We start from the raw sequence: 20,156 nt of genomic DNA, 5'->3' as shown, positions 1-20,156 counted from the left end.
GGTGGTAAGACCCTTGAGAGTTTGTTAATTTTGTAGCAAGTAAACACGTCCCTAAACTACATACATATTTATTATTAAAATATAAATCAGTTGATAATATTATAAATATTTAAAAAAAAATATTTATAAATATTAATTAATATTTTCTACTAACCCACGTGTACATAACTCGCTTATTTGTTCGTAACGCATATACATCAATTGTTTATTAACTCATATATTACATTTAAATGTACTGCATATTTTTTCATCATGTATATATGAATTTATTATAATTATTGTTATTAATATTGATATTATAATTCATACATACATTTATAATGTCCATATTAGCCCTATGGTACATAATAATATTGTTAGAATTAATTAATTTTAAACAAAATATTGTAAACAATTATTTTATATCGATTGTTAATTGGTATTGTATTTTTATATATTTTTTTTTTAATTTTTTTTTTTTTTTGAACTGTCATATTTGTATTTCATGACCATGTTCATTGCTTATGCTTCGTGTATTTACCCCAGTGTCTAGGGAAGAAGATGAAGAAGGCGAAGAAGAGAAAGAGTGAATCGGGCGCTAATTTAAATGAGCCATTTCTTGTTTAAGTCTCAGCTGACCTTTTCACTCTTTAGTCAATTTTTTTCAATGGAAATTTTTCAAGAGAGAAGAAAGAAGAATGAAGAGTGCCAGTGCGCCTTTTGCGCTCTGGCTGATCCTGCTTTTCAATGCGCGACTTGGGCCTTTTGTTCAAGTTGCTGCGCTTGGAATTTTTGAGGTATAAGGTAATTGGTAAGAGGTAATAAGGTAAAAGGTAACTTTGGTAAGGTAAAAAAGGTAATTGGTATTGGTAAGATTTTTTTTATTTCAATTTTTAATTGTCAATTTTATTTATTGAATTTTGTAATTTTGTTTGCTTGATTTTTGTTGAATGAGTGAGAGATTGAAATGAAATTGCGCTTGCGCGACCGATTTTTGTGTGTTTGAAAATTTTTATTGCAACTTTCATAATTTATTCTGGAAATTAATTTAAGATTCTATTTATTTTTATGAATCTTTAATTAACTACAGTTAAATTTGAAATTATATTTGTATTTTTTGTTCTTATTTTCAGGAAAGAAGACTAGAAGATTTTTTCATCTTTTTCTTGTAAAGAGTTTCAGACTTTTTCTGTACTCTAAGCAAATTTTTAAAATTGTTTTGTATTTTTAATTGCAATATTTTTTTTTCAGTCTAAACTTTCATAATTTATTCTGCAAAAATTAATTCTAGATCATTTTATCTTCAATTAATTTTTCCAGTTAAATTTGAAACCCCATTGGATTTTTTATAAACAATTTTATAAATTAGATACAGACTTTTTCTGTATTCTAATTTTTTTTCTTGTATATTTAATATAAAAATTTCTTCCAGTTTAGTTTCACAATTTATTCTGTAATAATTAATTATAGAATTTTTCTTCAATGAATTTTTACAGTTAAATTTGAAACGCTTCAATTGATCTTCAACTTACCGTATAATTAGTTACAGATTTTCTGTATTCTAATTATTTAAAATTTTTTTGTATCTAATTTAATTTTCTTCCAGCTTCGTTTGAAAATTTATTCTGCAAAAATTAATTTTAGAATTTTTCTTCAATTAATTTTTACAGTTAAATTTGAAACACTTCAATGGATTTCATTTTACTAAATTGCACAATTTATTTCAATTATTATGCATTTAAATTGATTTTTTATTTTAAAAAATGTGTTTAATATTTGATGCAATTTTTTTCTTCCAGCTAAGTTTTAAAATTTATTCTGTACAAATTAATTCTAGAACTTTTTTTTTCTTGAATGAATTTGAATTTTTACAGTTAAATTAGAAACAATTCAATGGAATATCATCAAATTTTTAAAATATGTCTTGTATTAATTAATTAAATTTTTTCAGCAAAGTTTCAAAACTTGTTCTGCAAAAATTAATTATAAAATTTTTTTTATAACAAATTTTTCCAGCTAAATTTTAAACCAACATCTGAAATTTATTTTATTTAAATTGAACGTTTAAAAATTTTTTTAAAAATGTAATTTAAAATTTTTCAGCAAAAAATTTCGAAATTTATTCTGCAGTATTAATTCAAAGCAAGACTTTTTCTTCTTGAATTAATAACTGTAGTTAAATTCGAAAGTGTAAAATCTATCCATTTTAAATAAAATCTTTTCTCTCAACAGCTGAAGAAATCATCAAAAAAAAAATCTTCCTTTGTATCGCCAGCTTGAAAGCCAGGATCTTAAACTCATTCTCTATTATTAAAATCAGTGCTTGAGCTAGCTCGCTTGATTTATTCTAGAGTCCGGTTTAAAATAATGACTTTCACGTGCGTAAGTCGATGGAATGGAAGAAGTGTATTTATTCGGGTAATTGTCAAGAAGAAAAGAACTCTCCGGTTTTAGAGAGTTTTTTCTAGTCCAACATTCAGATACCATCACGCATCACTCAACAGAGTTCATTCACCTCTTGGTAATGTATTATATTGGTGGTCTATTGGTAATCAGTCATACCTTGGCTATTTATTTACAATTTATTTATTTATTCAATATTTCAATATTTCAAACTTGTAAAAATTTTTTAAAATATTTCTTCTTTCAGGATTTTATTTTATATAATTATTTACAATGTTTAATTTTAAAAATCTTTTGAATTTTATGAACTTTGTAACATCGTCTAATCTTATCATTTTTTTTTTTTTTTAGTTATCATTTAATTTTTTTTTTTTTTTTTCTATTTTTCAGAATTTCTTCAAATTTGTGTTTAATTTTATTTTTTATCCACAGCTGTGTCAATTTTTAAAAAGAAGATGATGTCTAAAAAAATTAAACAATTAATTAATATTTTATATTAATTAATTAATAAATAAAAGGTAAAATTTTTTTCACGTAAGTATTTAATCTTGTACGTTGTATCGGCGTACAGGGTGACCTTTAATTATTTATTTATTAATTACACCAAGAATGTTTTAATTTTTACAGATTTTAAAATTTTTCAATTTTTTTTTTTTTTTTTTTTTTTTTAATTTTAAAAATCATTCTCGGTGTAGTTTTCAATAATTCCTCTCCTCACCCCCCACTTACTCCCCAAATCCACCATGAATGAATATTTATTGTTGAATTGTATATTTAAAATTATTTTAACAAATTGTCTTAATAAGTTACCTTCCAGCTCGCCTCAGAATGAATGACTAGCTTGAATGAGCTGCTAAAATTCCATTGTCAGTTAAATAATTAATTAACCAATCAGTAATTAATTTCTGTGAATAATTCTCAAGGCGCCTGGGAATTTTTCATGCAATTAATTATCGATTGTCTAATTAATTTATTTATTTCTTCACTAGATTTCTTCCTTCGTTGTGTGACTGTAAGTTGCATGAGTATTTTGCGGTCCGAAGGTTGAGGATCCATCCAACAGCAGCACCCACATTTAAGAGGAGTAGCTCTTTCCTGGAACTTTCCGTCACAAGTATGCAAATTATATTTTTTTTTTATTCAATTTTAAATTAAAAATTGTGACGCAAAGTTCCATAGAAATTTTTTTAAAATTGTTTCAAGTCACCAAAAATTTTGTTAATTTTTTTATTTTTTATTTATTATTGTTATTTATTTTAAAATAAATTAGAGTCACTCGTTTAATAATTGTACGCGTTTTTATAATTGTACATCAAAATTGTCAGGCCCTCGCCGAAATAAACCAAACAAAATTGTCTATAAAAAAATTGTTTTATTTTCTTCGCCCCGCGTTTTAAATTCAATTAATTTTCAGACTAAATAGTCATTTAAAAAAAAAAAAAAAAAAAAAAAATCATCTGTAAATTCATCAAGAAGATTCGCTCTCCAATCTTCAAGAACGTTTCACATTTCTTCACACCAATCATCTTCATGGGGTCAGCAAATAATTTTACACTTCGATTTTTTAACTAAATTTCATTAATAATAATTTTTTTTTTTTTTTTTTTTTAATTTGAAATATTTCTTCAATTGTACCAACTATGGATCATCATCAACTAGATCAGCATCATTTAATAAATTTACAAAAAAAAAAAAATAAATTATAAAATCTTTTTATTTATTATCCTCAATCCGCTTTCAGGATCATTAGCTTTTAATTTGGGACAAAAAAATCGATTTAATTAATTTAAAAAATGTTTCTTCAATTAAAAAAATTTTTTTTTTACTTTAAAAAATTTTTTCAAATTTTTAATTGAATTTTTTTTGCTAAAAAATTTTTTTTTTAATTTTAAATTAATTAAAGTCGATTTTTTTAAAACTTACTAACACTAAGAAAAAAAAGAGACGGCAAATTGTCGGTGATTAATTGGGCCGAGATGACAAAGCTCTCATCTGGATGCTTGCAGTTGTACACCGAATATCAGGAGCAGCTTCCTCGGCGGGTCAGCTTCACCCGATGACAGATTATCGCAGACTCGCTTGTCCTAGCTGTGGCAAAAGTTACAAGTATAGAGGCGGGTTAATGAGACACATAGCCGAGTGCTTTCCTGAGCAGGCTTCCGACGGCTCGCTGGACCTCACCAGCGTTGATCACTTCAAGGAGAAGATGTACAAATTCCCCAAATGAAATAAGATTAAAATTAATAATAAATATTTTATTAAATAATTCTGTCATTCGTATTAACGAGGGTGTAAAATATTACTGTAAGGGATGTAAGGATAAATGTAATTAAATTTAAAAAGAAGAAATAGATGATTGAATTTTAAATTAAATTGAAATTAAATTTTAATTGAAATTAATACGTTGGGTTGTACCACGGTGTAAAAATTAACTAATATATAAATATATTTTTTTTTTTTTTTTTATGGGGCAGCATGTAAATAACAGCCTGAAATAATTGTGAGACTTTGCATTAAAAAAAAATTTTTTTATTGAAATTAAAATTAGATTTTTTTATTCAATTCAAAATTTTTCATTAAATTAATTTTAGAATTATTTTTTTGGAAATAAATTTTATTAAATTTTACTTTATTTAATTTGTGCAAAGTCAAAACAAACTGGCGCTTGGCCGAGCTTATAATCACAGACGATAAATCCAAGATATTAAAAATATGAAAAAAATTTTGGGGTGGTAATTAAATCACTGATAATAATTAAACAAGGAACATTTGATCATCCCCTATTTTGCTGTACTGAGGTACTTGATATATAAACAGAGGATTTCCTCCCTGTGTATGCTTACAGCGAGTCCCGGGACTACGGAGGCCGGCTCCCCAGGGGAACTGCGCTTTCGGTGCGTGATGTGCGGCCGCGGGTACCGCTCGCGGTCTTCCCTCACCAGACACTCGAGGTACGAGTGCGGGGGACTCGGATCCAGGTACACCTTCACCTGTACGCTCTGCGGGAAATACTTCTGCAGACCGGATCATCTCAAGCAGCACATTCTCAACATTCACGGCGGCACTGCTTTCACCAAATAACCCTCTTATTTCTTCTTTATTTATATTTTTTTTTATTTATTGCTGAGAAGTTTGAATTTTTCAAATTTTTTTTTTTTTTTTTTTTTGGAAATTGTCTGATATTTTTATTTATTCAATTTTACATTTTTTTTTTTTTTTTTAGTAGAAAATTCTAGTCATTTTTTTTTTTTTAAAGAATTTAAAAGATTTTTTTTTATCAAAAGAACTTAAAAATTTTTTGTGCAATAATTTTTGAAGAATTAAATTTTTATTCAAAGAAAAAATATAAAATTTTTTAATTATTGAAGAAATTAATTTTTTTTTTTAAAGAAGAAATATTTAAATTATTTTAATATCAAATTTTAAATAATTTTTTGTGTTATTATTCAAGTTAATTTTTTTTTAAAGAAGAAATATTGAAATTTTTAAGAATTTTCTTTATTAATATTAAAGAAATTAATTTATATTTAAAGAAGATATATTTAACTTTGTTTTTATATGCAATTTTGAAAATTTTTTTAAATTAATATTGAAGAAATTTATTTTTATTTAAAGAATAAATAGAAAAATTTTTTTTTTTTATAAAATTTGTTATTTTGTTGTAGATTTTTTTCTTTTTTGAAATATTATTAAAGAAGAAAAATTAAAAATTATTTTATTAATTTTTTAAAATTTTAGACTTTTTTTTTTAAATTTAATCATTTTTTTTTTTATTAAAAAAAAATGTCAGACATTTGTTAATTTGACTATTTTATAGAAAATCCATGCTGGGCATGATGAAAAAATTTTATATCTCTTATAAGTAATTTAAAAAATTTAAATCCCAAAAAAAACAATTTTAAATAATTTTTAAGAAGAATATTGATCTAAAGACTAAATTATAAATAAATCTAAATTTTCTTACCAAAAAGTACTTCTCAAAAATTTCTTTTGAAGAAATATTATTAAAATTCAAACTTCACAATATTTATTAACCATCGGGATTTTTTTAAATATATTAATTAAAAGTAACAGAGGGCATTGTAAAAGAGTCCGTAGAATTGTGAATGGAATCACAAAACTGCCAAAAATAAATGCCAAATATATGACTCTTATATATATATATATATATATATATATATATTTACAAATATACATAAATAAATTCTATATTTAATTAGAGATAGATAATATATTTTTACAAGCAAAGATCAGGCTGTTACAAATTAAATCTAAAACAAATCAAGTATTAAACTTTTGAAATTTTACTAACTGGAGTCATTTTATTTAAAAAGTTTTATATAAATTATTATTTTTATTTTTATTCTAAGTACTGATAGCACTATTAGACTGTTGAGATATGATATATTTATGATGTTTATCTTATTGTGAAGAATATATAAAAAAATAAAATATAGATATTTATCCCCTGTAAATTTAATTTTAATGAATAAATAAATTTTGAAGAAGCTGGAGGCGTTTTATTGGAACCCCGTCTGGTTACAGAGCAGCTGAAGAAAATTGGGAGCGATTGTCAACGATAAGAGCTACAAAATCCAGATTCCGGATGCAGTAAATTTTTTTTTTTTTTTTTTAATTTAAGCTTCAGCGTTTTACTTCTTAAAAATTTTTAGTCATTTTTTTTTTTTTTTTTTTTTTAAGCAAATAAATTCATTTTTTTTTAATTATTTAAAAAAATTTTTTAATTTATTAAATATTACATAATTAAAATCTAAAAATAAAAGAAAAATTCCATAATCTTCTTACAAGTTATTAAAGATAACATCCATCTAAGATGATAATAATATAATCTGTTGACATAAATTATTTTAAAAATAAATTATCGCTTGTAAGATCAACAAACTCTGATGATAAAATTTCTTCGCTGAAGAAATGCTATAAAAAAATCAGTTCCACGGTAAAAAATTATCTTACTGAAGAAATTTTTGGCTGAAAATTAAGAACAGATAATAATTATTATTAATATGCTTGCAGGCGAGAACGATGACGAATGTTATCGTAGTATAAGACACTTCCATGAATCCAAGATTTGGTAGCAAAAATGTCTGATATCTTCCAAGAGTCTGTCGCTGTTCCAGAGACTTCTTCACTTGCTCGATGAAATTCATAACCTCGATTTTTAAGAAATTTATCTGTTATTAATTTAATTATTTGTATTAAATAAATTTAATTTTAAATCCTTAATTGCTATTTTATATGTGAAGAATTTTAGGGATTGTTAGACGTTTTTTTTTTAAGGTTACTGAGCGGCCATTTTTATTTATGATCGCCATTTTGTCGCTCTTGAAATTAAATTTTTGCATACAGATTTTATTTCTTCTTTAATTTTATAAAAAATTTCTTTCTTCTTTAATTAAATAAATTATAGATTTTTTTTTTATTGATTTTATTTATTAATTTGTTTTTAATTAATTAAATATATTTTTTTAATTGAATTAATTTTTTTTTATTCAAAGCTGATGTTTTTTTAAAAATAATTTTTTTTTAATTAAATTGAATGTATTTTTTAAATAAATTAATGAAAAAAATTTTTTTCAATTTTATTATTAAATTTTTTGAACGTCTAACAAAAACTATATTCTTCTTTTCTAATTTAAAAATTTCTTCCAGATATCAACACTGAAGATAAATATTTTACCAAACTCACAAAATTACACAAAAAAAAAAAATTAAAAATTGCGGTAACAACTCTTGAAAATTTCAAAAGAAGAAATATGGGCCTGTAAATAAAAAAAAAAAAAAAAAAAAAAAAAAAAAAAAAAAAAAACCCTGAAAAAGAAAAATCTACACAAAAAATCAACATATTTTTTTTTTATTAGATCAGTAGTGAAATAAAGCATGACTTACCGCTTGTGCATAAAGCTAGCCTTAATCCCTTAGAACTTGCCCGTTCCAAAGCCCAATATAACGAAAGAATTGCCTTGTTTGCTGGTTTCAGTATACAGATTATCTCAGATACAGACTAGCTTGAAGATGAAACCTAAGCAAATAAAGCAGGACCCGCTGGCCTCCTCTTCTGGCGTAACGGTCAAGCCCGTGGAGTACCGGTGTCCCAACCCGAACTGCAATAGCGTCTATAAGTGGAAGAATAACTTAACCAAGCACATGAATTACGAGTGTGGGAAGCCTCCACGGTACATGTGCTCCCATTGCAATTACCAGTCGCCCTGGAAGAGCTACGTGTTGAATCACGCCGCGAGCCGGCATCCTACCGATCAAATAAACGTCATCGAGCTGAGCATCACCACCAAAAAGCAAACCGGGAACTTTGTCTGTCCCAATCCCCATTGCACCAGAGTCTACAAGTACAAGGCGGACCTCACTCGGCACATCAATTATCAGTGCCAAAAACCGCCAAAGTACAAGTGTCCGTACTGCCCCAAGGAGTCCAATTGGAGTGGTGGAATCAAAAAACATATTCGTAGTTTTCATCCTCAGCAGAACCTTCATGTACTTACTTATTATTAATATTTTTTTTTTTCTAAATTTTCTGGCAATAATAATAATAATAATAATAATACTGAAGATATGACCTTGTATCTTGTGAACTATTGACATTTTTAAAGATCTAAGCTCATCCCGACATTACACTCATCGAGACCTTTCATTTGAGTACCCACATCAATTTTTCATATATTTATATATATTATATATATGTATATATGAAAAATATATAAAAAATGCATGTGGGTACTCAAATGAAAGCTATTGATGAGTATAACATCGGGATGAGCTTATATTTTCAAAAACGTCAATATTTAAGAAAGTACAGTGTAATTTGGCTTTATTAAGTAATGACTTTGGTTAAATTTTATTTATTTATAATTCACAAGTCACAGTAGTCACATGATGATTTTAAAGTTTCTAGTTATTATTATTATTATTATTATTATTATTATTATTATTATTATTATTAAGAAGTAAATTATAAAAAAAATTTACTTAATTTTGATCAAAAATTCAAAATTTGATCCAAAGTCTAAATTAATTTTTTTTTCTTTACTTTTTGGGAAGAAATAAATCATGAGATATTTTTTTTCCAGTTGTTAAAGTAGAAACTTCCTGGAGCCAACCCGGAGTGACCTAAAAAACAAATTACAAGCCAATCAAACGAGTTCAAAATGATTTTTACACAGGAACAAGAAAACAAAGCAAGAGAAGATGAAGAACTTCGAAGAAATTAGTCTTCAGGAGCAAGACCAACTGCGAAGCAGTTAATTAAGTACCCGTACTTATTTTTTCAGAGCAATTCGAGCACCCGGGTTGGCTATTAGCGTTTGCGACAAACATAAGAGTTGTTTTTTTTTTTTTTTTTTTTTAAGTTTAGGTCAGAAGAAATCACCCGAGACTTTGACTTGGGGCTTTTTTTACACTGCCTTACGATAAAATATTTTTATGATAAGAAATATTTATTATTAATATTTATGAGTCTCTGGTGGTTGATTTCTAATCTTGCAGTCATTAATCATATTAATCATCTAGTGTTTTTATTTCTGTGACTTAGATTTTAATGAAACTATCAAAATAATTTTTTATTTTTGTTATAAATTTTCTTATATAACGCAATTAGATATAAGTGCTAATATTCTAAAAGAAAAAAATATTAAAGTTGTTATTTTTATTTTATTATTTAAATTTTATATCTTAAAGATATTTCTTCTTTGTTTTTATTTTTTTTAAATTATATTATAAATTTATAAATTTATGTAACAATTACAATATGTTCTTCGTTATTAAAAAAAATATTATGTAACAAATAATTTTTTACTGAGTTTGAAAATAAATATACTCTGAGTTGTAATTTCTAATAAATAAACTTTTAAAAAATTTCACCTTTTCTTCCTTCCAAATTTCTTCTTAAATTATATTTTATAAGATAAAATTAATTTTCTATAGTAAGTATAAATTATAAATTATTTTTTAAAAATAAAATTAGTATAGATATTTTTAGGTTAACTGAAGAACTGCGTTGCCGTTCTAAGAACCGAAAGAAGAAATATCTTTAAATATAGGAATAAAAAATTTAAATCATCCATATCATTTCTTCTTTTTCTTTAGCAATTTTTTAGGCTTGTATATATTTCTTCACCAAACAAACTGAGAAATTATAATCCTTTTGATTACTTACAGATCAAATAAAAATCAGTGAAGAAATATTGACTAAAAAAAAATCCAAAAAATTTAGAAGATAAATTTGAAGAAGAAAAAAAATTTACTCAGTTCTGCGAGAAGAAATACGAAAAATACAAAGAACTACATTGCAGTTCCAGGAACCAAAAGAAGAAATACCTCAAAAAAAAAAAATTTAAAACATAATTAAAATCATCCATATCATTTCTTCTTTATCTTTAGCAATTTATTAGGCTTGTGAATGCTTTTGCTCGTGTAAAATAAATTTCTTCATCAAGCAAACTGAGTAATTATAATCCTTTTGATTACTTACAGATCAAATAAAAATCAGTGAAGAAATATTGAGTAAAAAAAATCCAAAAAATTTAGAAGATAAATCAGAAGAAGAAGAAGAAAAATTTACTTGTCAGTTCTGTGCGAAGAAATACGAAAAATACAACAGCCTTGTTCAGCACCGTTCCAAGTACTGTCTAAAGAACCCAAAGGCTTGCCGGAACACGCGAATATTCCAATGTCCGAACTGTAGTTACTTAACAGCGTTTGTGTCGAACATGTCGCGGCACATCCGAACTCAGCATGCAGGTCTAATCACTATCGACTTCACCTTGGACGCCCCTATAGACCTCTAAGTTATTTTCTGTACTATTAATAGCTTCTCAGCATGTTCCATTGTTTTGACAGTCTTCGCTCTTGCCAACTAACAATTTTCATTGGTCAGTTACAGGTTCCGCGGCTAGTGGGCCGCAGAAGGACTCTAGTCTTCGGTACTCGTGTCCAAAGTGCAATCGTAGTTACAAAAATTACGGCGATATGAGAAAACACTTGCGTTTCATGTGCGGACAAGCTCCGCGGTTTCTTTGTCCTTATTGCAATAGATGCTCAAATAATTCCTCGAACATGTACGTCCACGTTCGCAGGGCTCACAAGGGTAGGGATGTCTTCTTGGTTGACGCCTATGACAGCTCACGTCACACTAGTTGATAGTAAATTATAATTCTTATTAAATTTAATTATTATTCAAGTTGTATTAAATTAATAAATTTATTTCGTTAAAAAATTACTCACTCCTCTTCTCTTCCGCCATCTTGTTAAGAGACTCCATTTCATGCGCTACTAACCGCTAAGCCAGTTGTTTCTTCTCTAGTTTTTTTTCTTCCCTAGTTTTTTTTTTTTTTTTTTAAATTGATGAAGTAATATAATTTACAGGAAAGCAAGGAAACAAATCTCCGGGCTCTAAATATCCCTGCGATAAATGCAACAGTGTGTTTAACCGAAAAGCCAACCTTAATTTTCACATACGATGGGAGTGCGGCCTACCGCCTAGGTATAAGTGCCCTTACTGTCACTTGATGTCTAAGAAGACTACTAATATTAGAAAACATATTCAGAGGAGGCATCTTGGCTGTGAAGTTTATGTACATGATGTATATTGTCCTGAAAAATTTATTAATATTAGTCAATAAAATATTTTAATTATTATTAGTAATATATTTATTTAATTACGCTAATGTGTATAAATTGCTAAATTTATTTTAGAAAAGTAATTTATTGTGTAAATAAATAAAATAAATAATTATTCTGATTTTAAAATGACACTGAAATTAGAAGACTATCTTTTTTTATAAATATAATTTAGGTGAAAAAAATTATTTTAAAAAAATGGAAGTTTTTTTTAAAATAATCAAGGGTTAAAAAATTTTATTTTTAAAGAAGAAATTTTTTTTAAACAATTTAGGTCTAATAAATTATTGAAAAAAATTTTACAATTTTTAAAAATAAACTTTTGAATAAATTTTTCTTGAAAAAAATTTTTAAAAATAATCTAGGCCTTAAAAATGATTCTAAACAAATTTGATAATTTTTTTTTAATAATTTAGGCCTAAAAAAAAATTTTACAATTTTTAAAAATGAATTTTTGGATAAATTTTTTTTGATACAATTTTTAAAAAATAATTTAAGTTTAAAAAATTATTAAAAAAACAATTTAATAATTTAAAAAATGAATTTTTTAAAAATTTCAGTGTCAAATTAAAAAAAAATTATACTTTTATATTTCTTCCCTCGAATAAAAAATATTTTCTCAATAATTTTCTTTAAAAATGTTATAGCGCTGGGCGGCGTAATGACAGACGAAGGCCTAAAGTTTCCATGCCCCAAGTGCGGAAACATGTACAGCAAAACGTACCACTGGAAGCACGTGAACTACGACTGCGGAGTGTTGCCGCAGTTGCGATGTCCGCACTGTCCCTACGCAGCAAAGCACACTTCAAACGTAAAAAGACACATCCGGCGAATCCACCCGGGCTCGCAAGTGTTTGTGATCGACACCAGAGGCCACAAGTCTCGATAGCGCTAAAAAGCCTGTACCTGTTTAAATAAAATTAAACTTAAAAATAAAATTAATCCCAAAAATTTCTATTCTCCAGAAAAGAAGCTTAATTTTCTTTATTCTGTCTTAGATTGGTCGGAAAAGCCGAGGTTCCCGTGCGACCAATGCACAAGCGTCTTCAACCGGAAAGACAACCTGTGCTACCACAAGAAATTCGTCTGCAACCAATTGCCGAGGTTCTGCTGCCCCTACTGCGTCTATCGGTCCCGCCATGTGTCCAATACGCGTGCGCATGTCCTCAGGAAGCACCCCGGGACCAGAGTTTACGCCGTTGACATTTTCAACCCTGAAAATTACCGATAATTTAATTTATAAAAAATTAAATAAAAAACAATTAATTAATTGCAAAAAAAAATTAAATTTTTTTTAAAATTATTACTTGCTTTAAAATTAAAAAATAAAAAATTTAAGAAGAAATATTTTCGGGAAGAAATATTAAAAAAATTTTTTTTTTACAGATTTAAAATTTTACCAGCCGCAGCGGAACACGCGTGAGTCGCGCCGCGGAGTTCACATTTGCCCGAAGTGCGGCGGGATGTTCAACTGGTCCTGGAACTTGCAGCAACACTTGAAGTACGTTTGCGGCCAATCTCCAAGATTCAATTGTCCGTACTGCAGTTACAGGACGCGACACACTTCAAATGTCCGCGCGCATGTAAGAAGACAACATCCGGACAAGGAGATCTATGTCATTGATATTTTACAGCAATAGTAAGAATATAATTGAAACAATTAACAGCTTTTTTATTCATCCCTCATAATTTTGTCTAAAAATTAATCATAATATTAATTTAAATAATTTAAAAAAAATTAATTGAAAATTTTTGGTACTTAAATTAAGAAGAATTTTATTTTTTATTTTACAGATATCGAAGACACTGTGTGGTTCCAGCGAAGACCTCGTCGCGTCAGCCAGAGCGATCCCAGTGCTCCAAAGTACCCCTGCAGCAATTGCCAAAGTGTCTTCAGTCGGAAACATAATCTTCAGTATCATTTGAAGTTCGAGTGCGGACAAATGCCCAGGTTCAATTGCCCCTACTGCACCTATCGCACTAGACATTCGTCTAATGTTCGCGCACATGTCAGGAAAATTCACCCGGGTCTTCAAGTTTATGTTGTTGATATTGCTAAGTGTTGCAAGACTGAATTTATTTCTTAATAATTTTTTATCGATTAATTAAATAATTAAAAAAAAATGTAAATTTAATTTAAGTATTACTGTGTTATTTTTTGTCAATAAAATTATTATAATTTTTAAAGATAATTTAAATTAAAAAAATTATTTTTAAAAAATTTTATAATTTTTAATTAATTTTTCTTGACATAATTTTTTAAAAATAATCTAGACCTAAAAAATAATTAAAAAAAATTAAAATTGTCAATAAAAAAATAATTTTTAAAGCACTTTACCTGTTTAAGTGCATGGTAAGATTGTTTAGTTTTAATTTTATTACAATAAAAAATTTTCTTAATTTTGTTTCAGGTTTCTTGAGAAGAAAAAGAAGATTTAACGCTGTGCAGGTTAAGATTAAGTGTCCAAATTGTCCAAGTGTGTATGCCCATGAGTTAACACTAAAAAATCATCTGAAGTACGAGTGTGGTTTATCTCCGAGGTTCAAGTGTCCATATTGCCCTTACATGGCGAAGCGCGCGGGCAATGTTGTTGATCACACAAAAAGGAGGCACAGAAATATGAAGCCTTACTTTTTAGACACTCTGGGGAGCTATAAGCCCAGAAAGCAATGGAATTCCTAGAACACAATTATAAAACTTCTGTAAAATATTTTTAAATAAATTAAGATGATTTTTCTCTTGATGCACGTCAAATTAGCGAGTTATAAATGTTGTCTTCTTGAAGATAAAATTATAAGTTTTAAGATACTTACTAACAATAATAAATACTGGGTTTTTCAGATTTTCTGAACGAGGTTGGCGAGCCAGTAAGGTACAAGTGCCTGGATAACGCGCCGACCAAAAAATTCGTCTGTCCAAATTTGTGCGGGAGCTCCTTTAGTCATAATTACAGTCTGACCAGGCACTTGAAGTACGAGTGTGGTCAGGAACCACGGTTCAAGTGTCCCTACTGCGATTTGCACTACAAACGCACTTCCAATGTCACCCAGCATATCAGGACTAGGCATATCAACTGCACCACTTATGCCATCGATATTATTGATAACAAGATTGTTGGAATACACTTTACTGAAAAGAAGAAATACTGACATTGATAAATTTTTTTGATACGCACTGAAGTCTTTAAATTCTGGGCTAACTACCGGAAATACGGAAAAATCATAAGAGACCTTTTTTGTAGAAAATTTAATCCTCTACAAAAAAGGTCTCTGTCAATTTTCTTCTATCTCCTATCATTCAGCCTAAATCTTTATTTTAAATTTGATTTCAAATTTGTCGGACTAAATCTACTGGGAAGAAATTTTTGAGTTCAAATTCTGGGGTAAATATTAAAGATAAAAAAAAATTATAAGAGATTTTTTTTTTTTAGGAAATTTGATCTTTTATCCAAAAGGTTCTTTTCAGTTTTCTGATATTTTCAACCTTTGAGTCATAATTTGAGCTCTATTTCTAATTCGACAAAATAATTTAAAAATAATGTACATAAAAAAAAATTTTTTTTTTTTTTTCAAGTGTGTATGACCTAAAAAGTGTAAATCTCAGGTGCAATTTATTTATTGTAAATTTATAAATAAAATTTATTTGTAAAATCACTATTTTAATTCCGCTTCCCGATTCACTTTCTACTAATTAACATCTTTATGTTTTTTTTTTTCCAATTAATTATAGGAATATTTTTTCCATTTAATTAATTAACCAAAAAATAATTTTGCTTGCAGATTTTTTGTTACCCAGCTCGCTCCTGACTCTGGATTACGCCGACGAGAACTCGAGCTCCGAAGAACTGAAGCCTTTTCCAGACCAAAAATTTGTGATGATAAAAAATAAATACCACTGTCAAAGTTGTCCAAGAATTTTTAACTCCGAGTGCTCGGTGAAGCGGCACCTCAAGGAGTGTGGGATTGAGCCGCGGTACCAGTGCGCTTACTGCCAGTACACGGGAAAAAGAAAGTTCCAAATAACGCGGCACACTAAAATAAAACATAAAAACCAAAACTTGAAAATAATTGATTTATTTATGTAAAGAAAAAAAATCTGATATTTTGTTGTAACGCTTCTCATTAAAACCAAAAATTAAAAAAAGTAATCAAGCTTCCATAAATTTTTCAACCCTGAAAAAAATTAATTGAATTAAAATTTTATAACTAATAATTTTTATTTTTTTTATTTTTTCAGAATTTTTGCCAAAAATCAAAAGAAGAAATATGAGCGCGTTGATGGGAAATTTTAGCTGTCCTAATCCGAGTTGCGGCAAAAATTTCAAGTGGAAAAAAAATTTGGCGTATCATCTGAAGTACCAGTGCGAGAAACCGCCGCGCTACAAGTGTCCGTACTGCGAGTATGCGTCAAAATGGCGCAAAGACGTCGAGCGCCATGTTCAGACAATGCATCCAATAGAAGAAGTTAAAGTTATTGAAATTGGAAAAGCGAAAGAAGAAATAAAGTTCGAGTGTACTTTTATCTGTCCTAGGGAAAATTGTAAAAAAATATTCAAGACTTTTAATAATTTGAATTACCATATTGAAAACACTTGCAAATACATGACCTAATTTTCACACGAATTTTTTTTGTATATTTGTTAAAAAATAATAATTTATTAATAGATTTAATTTAAGAATTTTTTTAATTGAGAAGAAATAATTTAACGAGACTAAAACATGTGATTTTTGTGTTCTTCCAGGGTACGTTTATCCAGTGGCAGTCGAGAAGAAAACTTCAGCGTCGGTTAAGTACCCGTGTTTAAACCCGAATTGCAGGAGCACTTACGCGAATCAGTACCGGTTAAGGTTTCACATGAAACACGAGTGCGGGAAACCGCCCAGATACTTGTGCGTCTACTGTAATTATAAGTCTGTATATAAACACGATGTGCAGAAACACGCACGAAGAAAACATCCTAATGGGGATAACGCTGTTATTGAGTTGTATAATACTACGGGGAAACACAGGAGTGGGAATGTTGGGAAGCCCGTTTATTATCAGTACTAATTGGTCGTTCAAGGAAAAAAGAGTGGGAATATTTGGTCTTGCAGGAACAAGTTCCTTGTAGGAAAAAATTAAAGTTTTGTAATTGGAACTGTTATTTATAATGAGAAAAAAATTATTTTGAAAAAATATGGGAATTATTTTGACAAGAAATTTATTTTTTGGGAATTTAAATTTGTTTTTTAGATGAAGAAATAAAAATTATCTTCACAGTAATTTTCTTAGAAAAATTTTATAAATTTGGAAAAGGATAATTTTGGATAAAAATGTTGGAATACATACCAAAAATAATCCATCTTTTACAATTTCATCCTCGAGGGACTTAACTAATATTTAAAACTCTAAAAAATCCAATTTATAAATTAAATTTTTCCACTATTCTTCTTTCCAAAAAGAATGTGCTTCGAAACTTCTCCGCTAGAGGAGCAGTATTCACGCACAAGACCGCCATTTTGTTGATAATTTTTTAAATTCTATTTTTTCGGAGTTATTTATTGTTTTTAGGGTATTAAATTTTTTAATTTGTGATTTTTGTCATAATTTTGCCTTTTAAAATAAAAAAAAAAAACTTTTGATCAAAAAAATTTCAACTTCCAAAATTAATTATATCTATAGCTGTAATAAGTTGTAATGTTAAATAAAAATGAAAAAATAATTAACAAATGTTTTAAAAAATTTTAATTTTTTTCTTCAAGCATAAAAAAAAAAATTTCTTCCCAAAAACTCCATTATTAACAATAAAAATTCTTGTACTTACAGGATTCGACTCGGGATTCTTCATGATGCACGAGACTTTTGGGCAACTGAACTCCAGTGATAACTCCAGGTCCCAGAAGTACCCGTGTCCGAACCCGAATTGCTCGAGCGTGTTCAAGGAAAAGCGGCATTTAGGAACTCACATAAATTACCACTGCGGAAAGCCTCCCAGGTTTCAGTGTCCTTATTGCGAGTACATGTCTCACATGAAGTGCAACGTGAAGACTCACTGCAAGAAGCGACATTCTGACCAAGAGATCTGGGTCGTCGAGCGCTACAACTCAAGGATGCCTGGAAACTTTCCTTGTTTGAACGTCAGCTGCGGTAGCGCTTTTAAGGACGAGCTTCATCTGAAGAAACACATGAAGACCTGCGGAGCTCCGCCGAGGTTCAAGTGCCCGTACTGCGATCATTGCTCCAAGTGGAGTTCTGACATACGAAAACATGTTCAAGTTGTTCATCCTGGAAGCGAAGTTATTTATATTGATCAAACACTTTTGTGATTTCATAGAAATTATTTTTTTTTTTTTTCGGTATTTTTGTAAATTATATCTTATTTATTCATAGGAAGAAATTTATCATACCAAAAATAAATAATTTTTATTAAATTTTGGTCATTAAATTTAATTAATTCTTTAAATATTTTTTTTTTAAGGTGACAATTAATTTTTTATATTCTTCTTTTAATAATAATTTTTTTTTTTTTTTTTTTTTTTTTTTTTAGGAAAATTTTGAAGAAGAAATAATTTTTATTAAATTTAATTAATGCTTTTTTTTAGGCTAGAATTTTTTTTTTATAATCTTCTTTAAATAATTATTTTTTTATCTTCAGGAAAATTTTAAAGAAGAAATGTTAAATTTTTATTAATCAGAATTTTTATAAATTTTTTTTATTTATAAATAATTATTGTGTTTCAGATAAAATTAATTCAGAGATCGAATTGATAGCAACAGCTTCTTACAAATCATTTATTTCTTCTTCAAGGATTATTCAAATTTTCTACAAGCCTTAAATTAAAAAAAATAATTATTAATTGAAGATATAAAAATTTTTAATTTAGGAAAAATTTATATAATAATAAATAAAAAATGAAAATTTCTATTTTTTGGTACAAAAATGAATTATGGGATTTCGTTGCAAGTTATGGTTATTTTTCTGTAATCTTATCCTGTAAAAATAAGAAAAATTCATATTAAATTTTTATTAAAAAATTCTAATAAAATTGTCTTCTTTGTTTTTCAGGAGTCAAAATTGAGCGAATGGATGTCGATGAAGAAAAGACGGTTAAAGAAGAGAAGAAAGATCATCCTGCTGTGATTATAATTGAAGATGATGATAATATGATTATAGAAAGTGAAATGATTATGGCGTTTGAGGAAGAAAAGTTTAAGGTTAAAGAAGAAATGAGAGATGGTAATTTTGGATTGATTGTTGAGCAAGAAGAAAGAGTTGAAGATTTGGGGAAGAAGGTAGTTAAAGAAAAAGGAAAAAATTTAAAAAAGAAAGTAATTAAAGACAAAGACAAAATCAGAGACAGTAAAGGAAAAATTTTAGGGAAAATTGCTGATAAAGGAATAATAAGATTTTTAGAGAAGAACAAAGTTGAGAAGAAAGAAGAAATGATAGTAAACAAAGTAAAATTATCAGATAAAATTGCAGACAAAAGAAAAGATACAATGGTAGAAAAAAATAAAGAAATACAAAAAGAAGTTCCAGCAAAAGATAAAATTATAAAAAATAAAGTAAAGTTTATTGGAAAAATTATTGACAAAGGAAAAGTTAAAATTATAGAAAAATTGACGGATAAAGAAAAAGATAAAGTTAAAAAAGTTGAAAAAAAAGAAATTGATGATGAAGATGATGATTTTTGTGAAGAAGTTGAAGTTGACAATGAAGATGATGAGGATTTTGTGTTGGATGAAGAAGATCTGGATGATGATGAAGAAGAAGAAGAAGAAGAAGAAGAAGAAAGTGGTAAACCGCGCTGTTTCAGTTGTCCAAATCCGAATTGCAAGCGAACTTTTTCAAATCTCATGAATATGAATGAACATGTTAAAATTGAGTGCAGTGGACCGACAAGGTACAAGTGCTCTAAATGCACCTTCCAATCTATAACAATGAACCCTATGGTTATGCACATCAGTGTGTTCCACTCCGGTATGAAAGTCAAAATTATCGACCGCTACAATGTTTAAATTTTTAAGATATTTATTTATGTATCTTCGTTTTATTTAATAAAAATTGCCTTGGTATTATTAAAAAAAAAAAAATCTTGATAATTTATAATTATAAAACTTCACAAAAAACGTCTAACAGAAA

General features: G+C 27.7%; 1 protein-coding gene across 22 annotated transcripts in view; it reads left to right on the top strand.

Annotated features, from left to right (window-relative positions):
* The window catches only part of LOC141536125 (uncharacterized), a 79,870-nt gene that overhangs the window by 8,702 nt on the left and 51,012 nt on the right, over positions 1-20,156 (top strand). For 2 of the 22 annotated variants that reach the window (XM_074256391.1, XM_074256392.1), the window contains exon 7: positions 19,080-20,083. The exons of 16 other annotated variants lie outside the window; for them this stretch is intronic. In XM_074256391.1, the coding sequence (XP_074112492.1) occupies positions 19,080-20,032 (953 nt within the window). In that variant the 3' untranslated portion in view covers positions 20,033-20,083. Of the gene's footprint in view, positions 1-11,290; positions 11,501-11,778; positions 11,897-12,680; positions 12,936-13,031; positions 13,252-16,270; positions 16,574-16,775; positions 17,744-17,839; positions 18,355-19,079; positions 20,084-20,156 lie in introns of those variants that run through there. 4 more of the 22 variants (XM_074256396.1, XM_074256405.1, XM_074256401.1 and 1 more) reach the window with 4 other exon arrangements.

This window comes from Cotesia typhae, unplaced genomic scaffold, assembly GCF_013202065.1.
Source record: "Cotesia typhae breed Kobodo isofemale line unplaced genomic scaffold, CoteBio_Ctyphae scaffold_152, whole genome shotgun sequence".
Lineage (NCBI taxonomy): Eukaryota > Metazoa > Arthropoda > Insecta > Hymenoptera > Braconidae > Cotesia > Cotesia typhae.
This window is presented reverse-complemented; position numbering and strand designations above follow the sequence as displayed.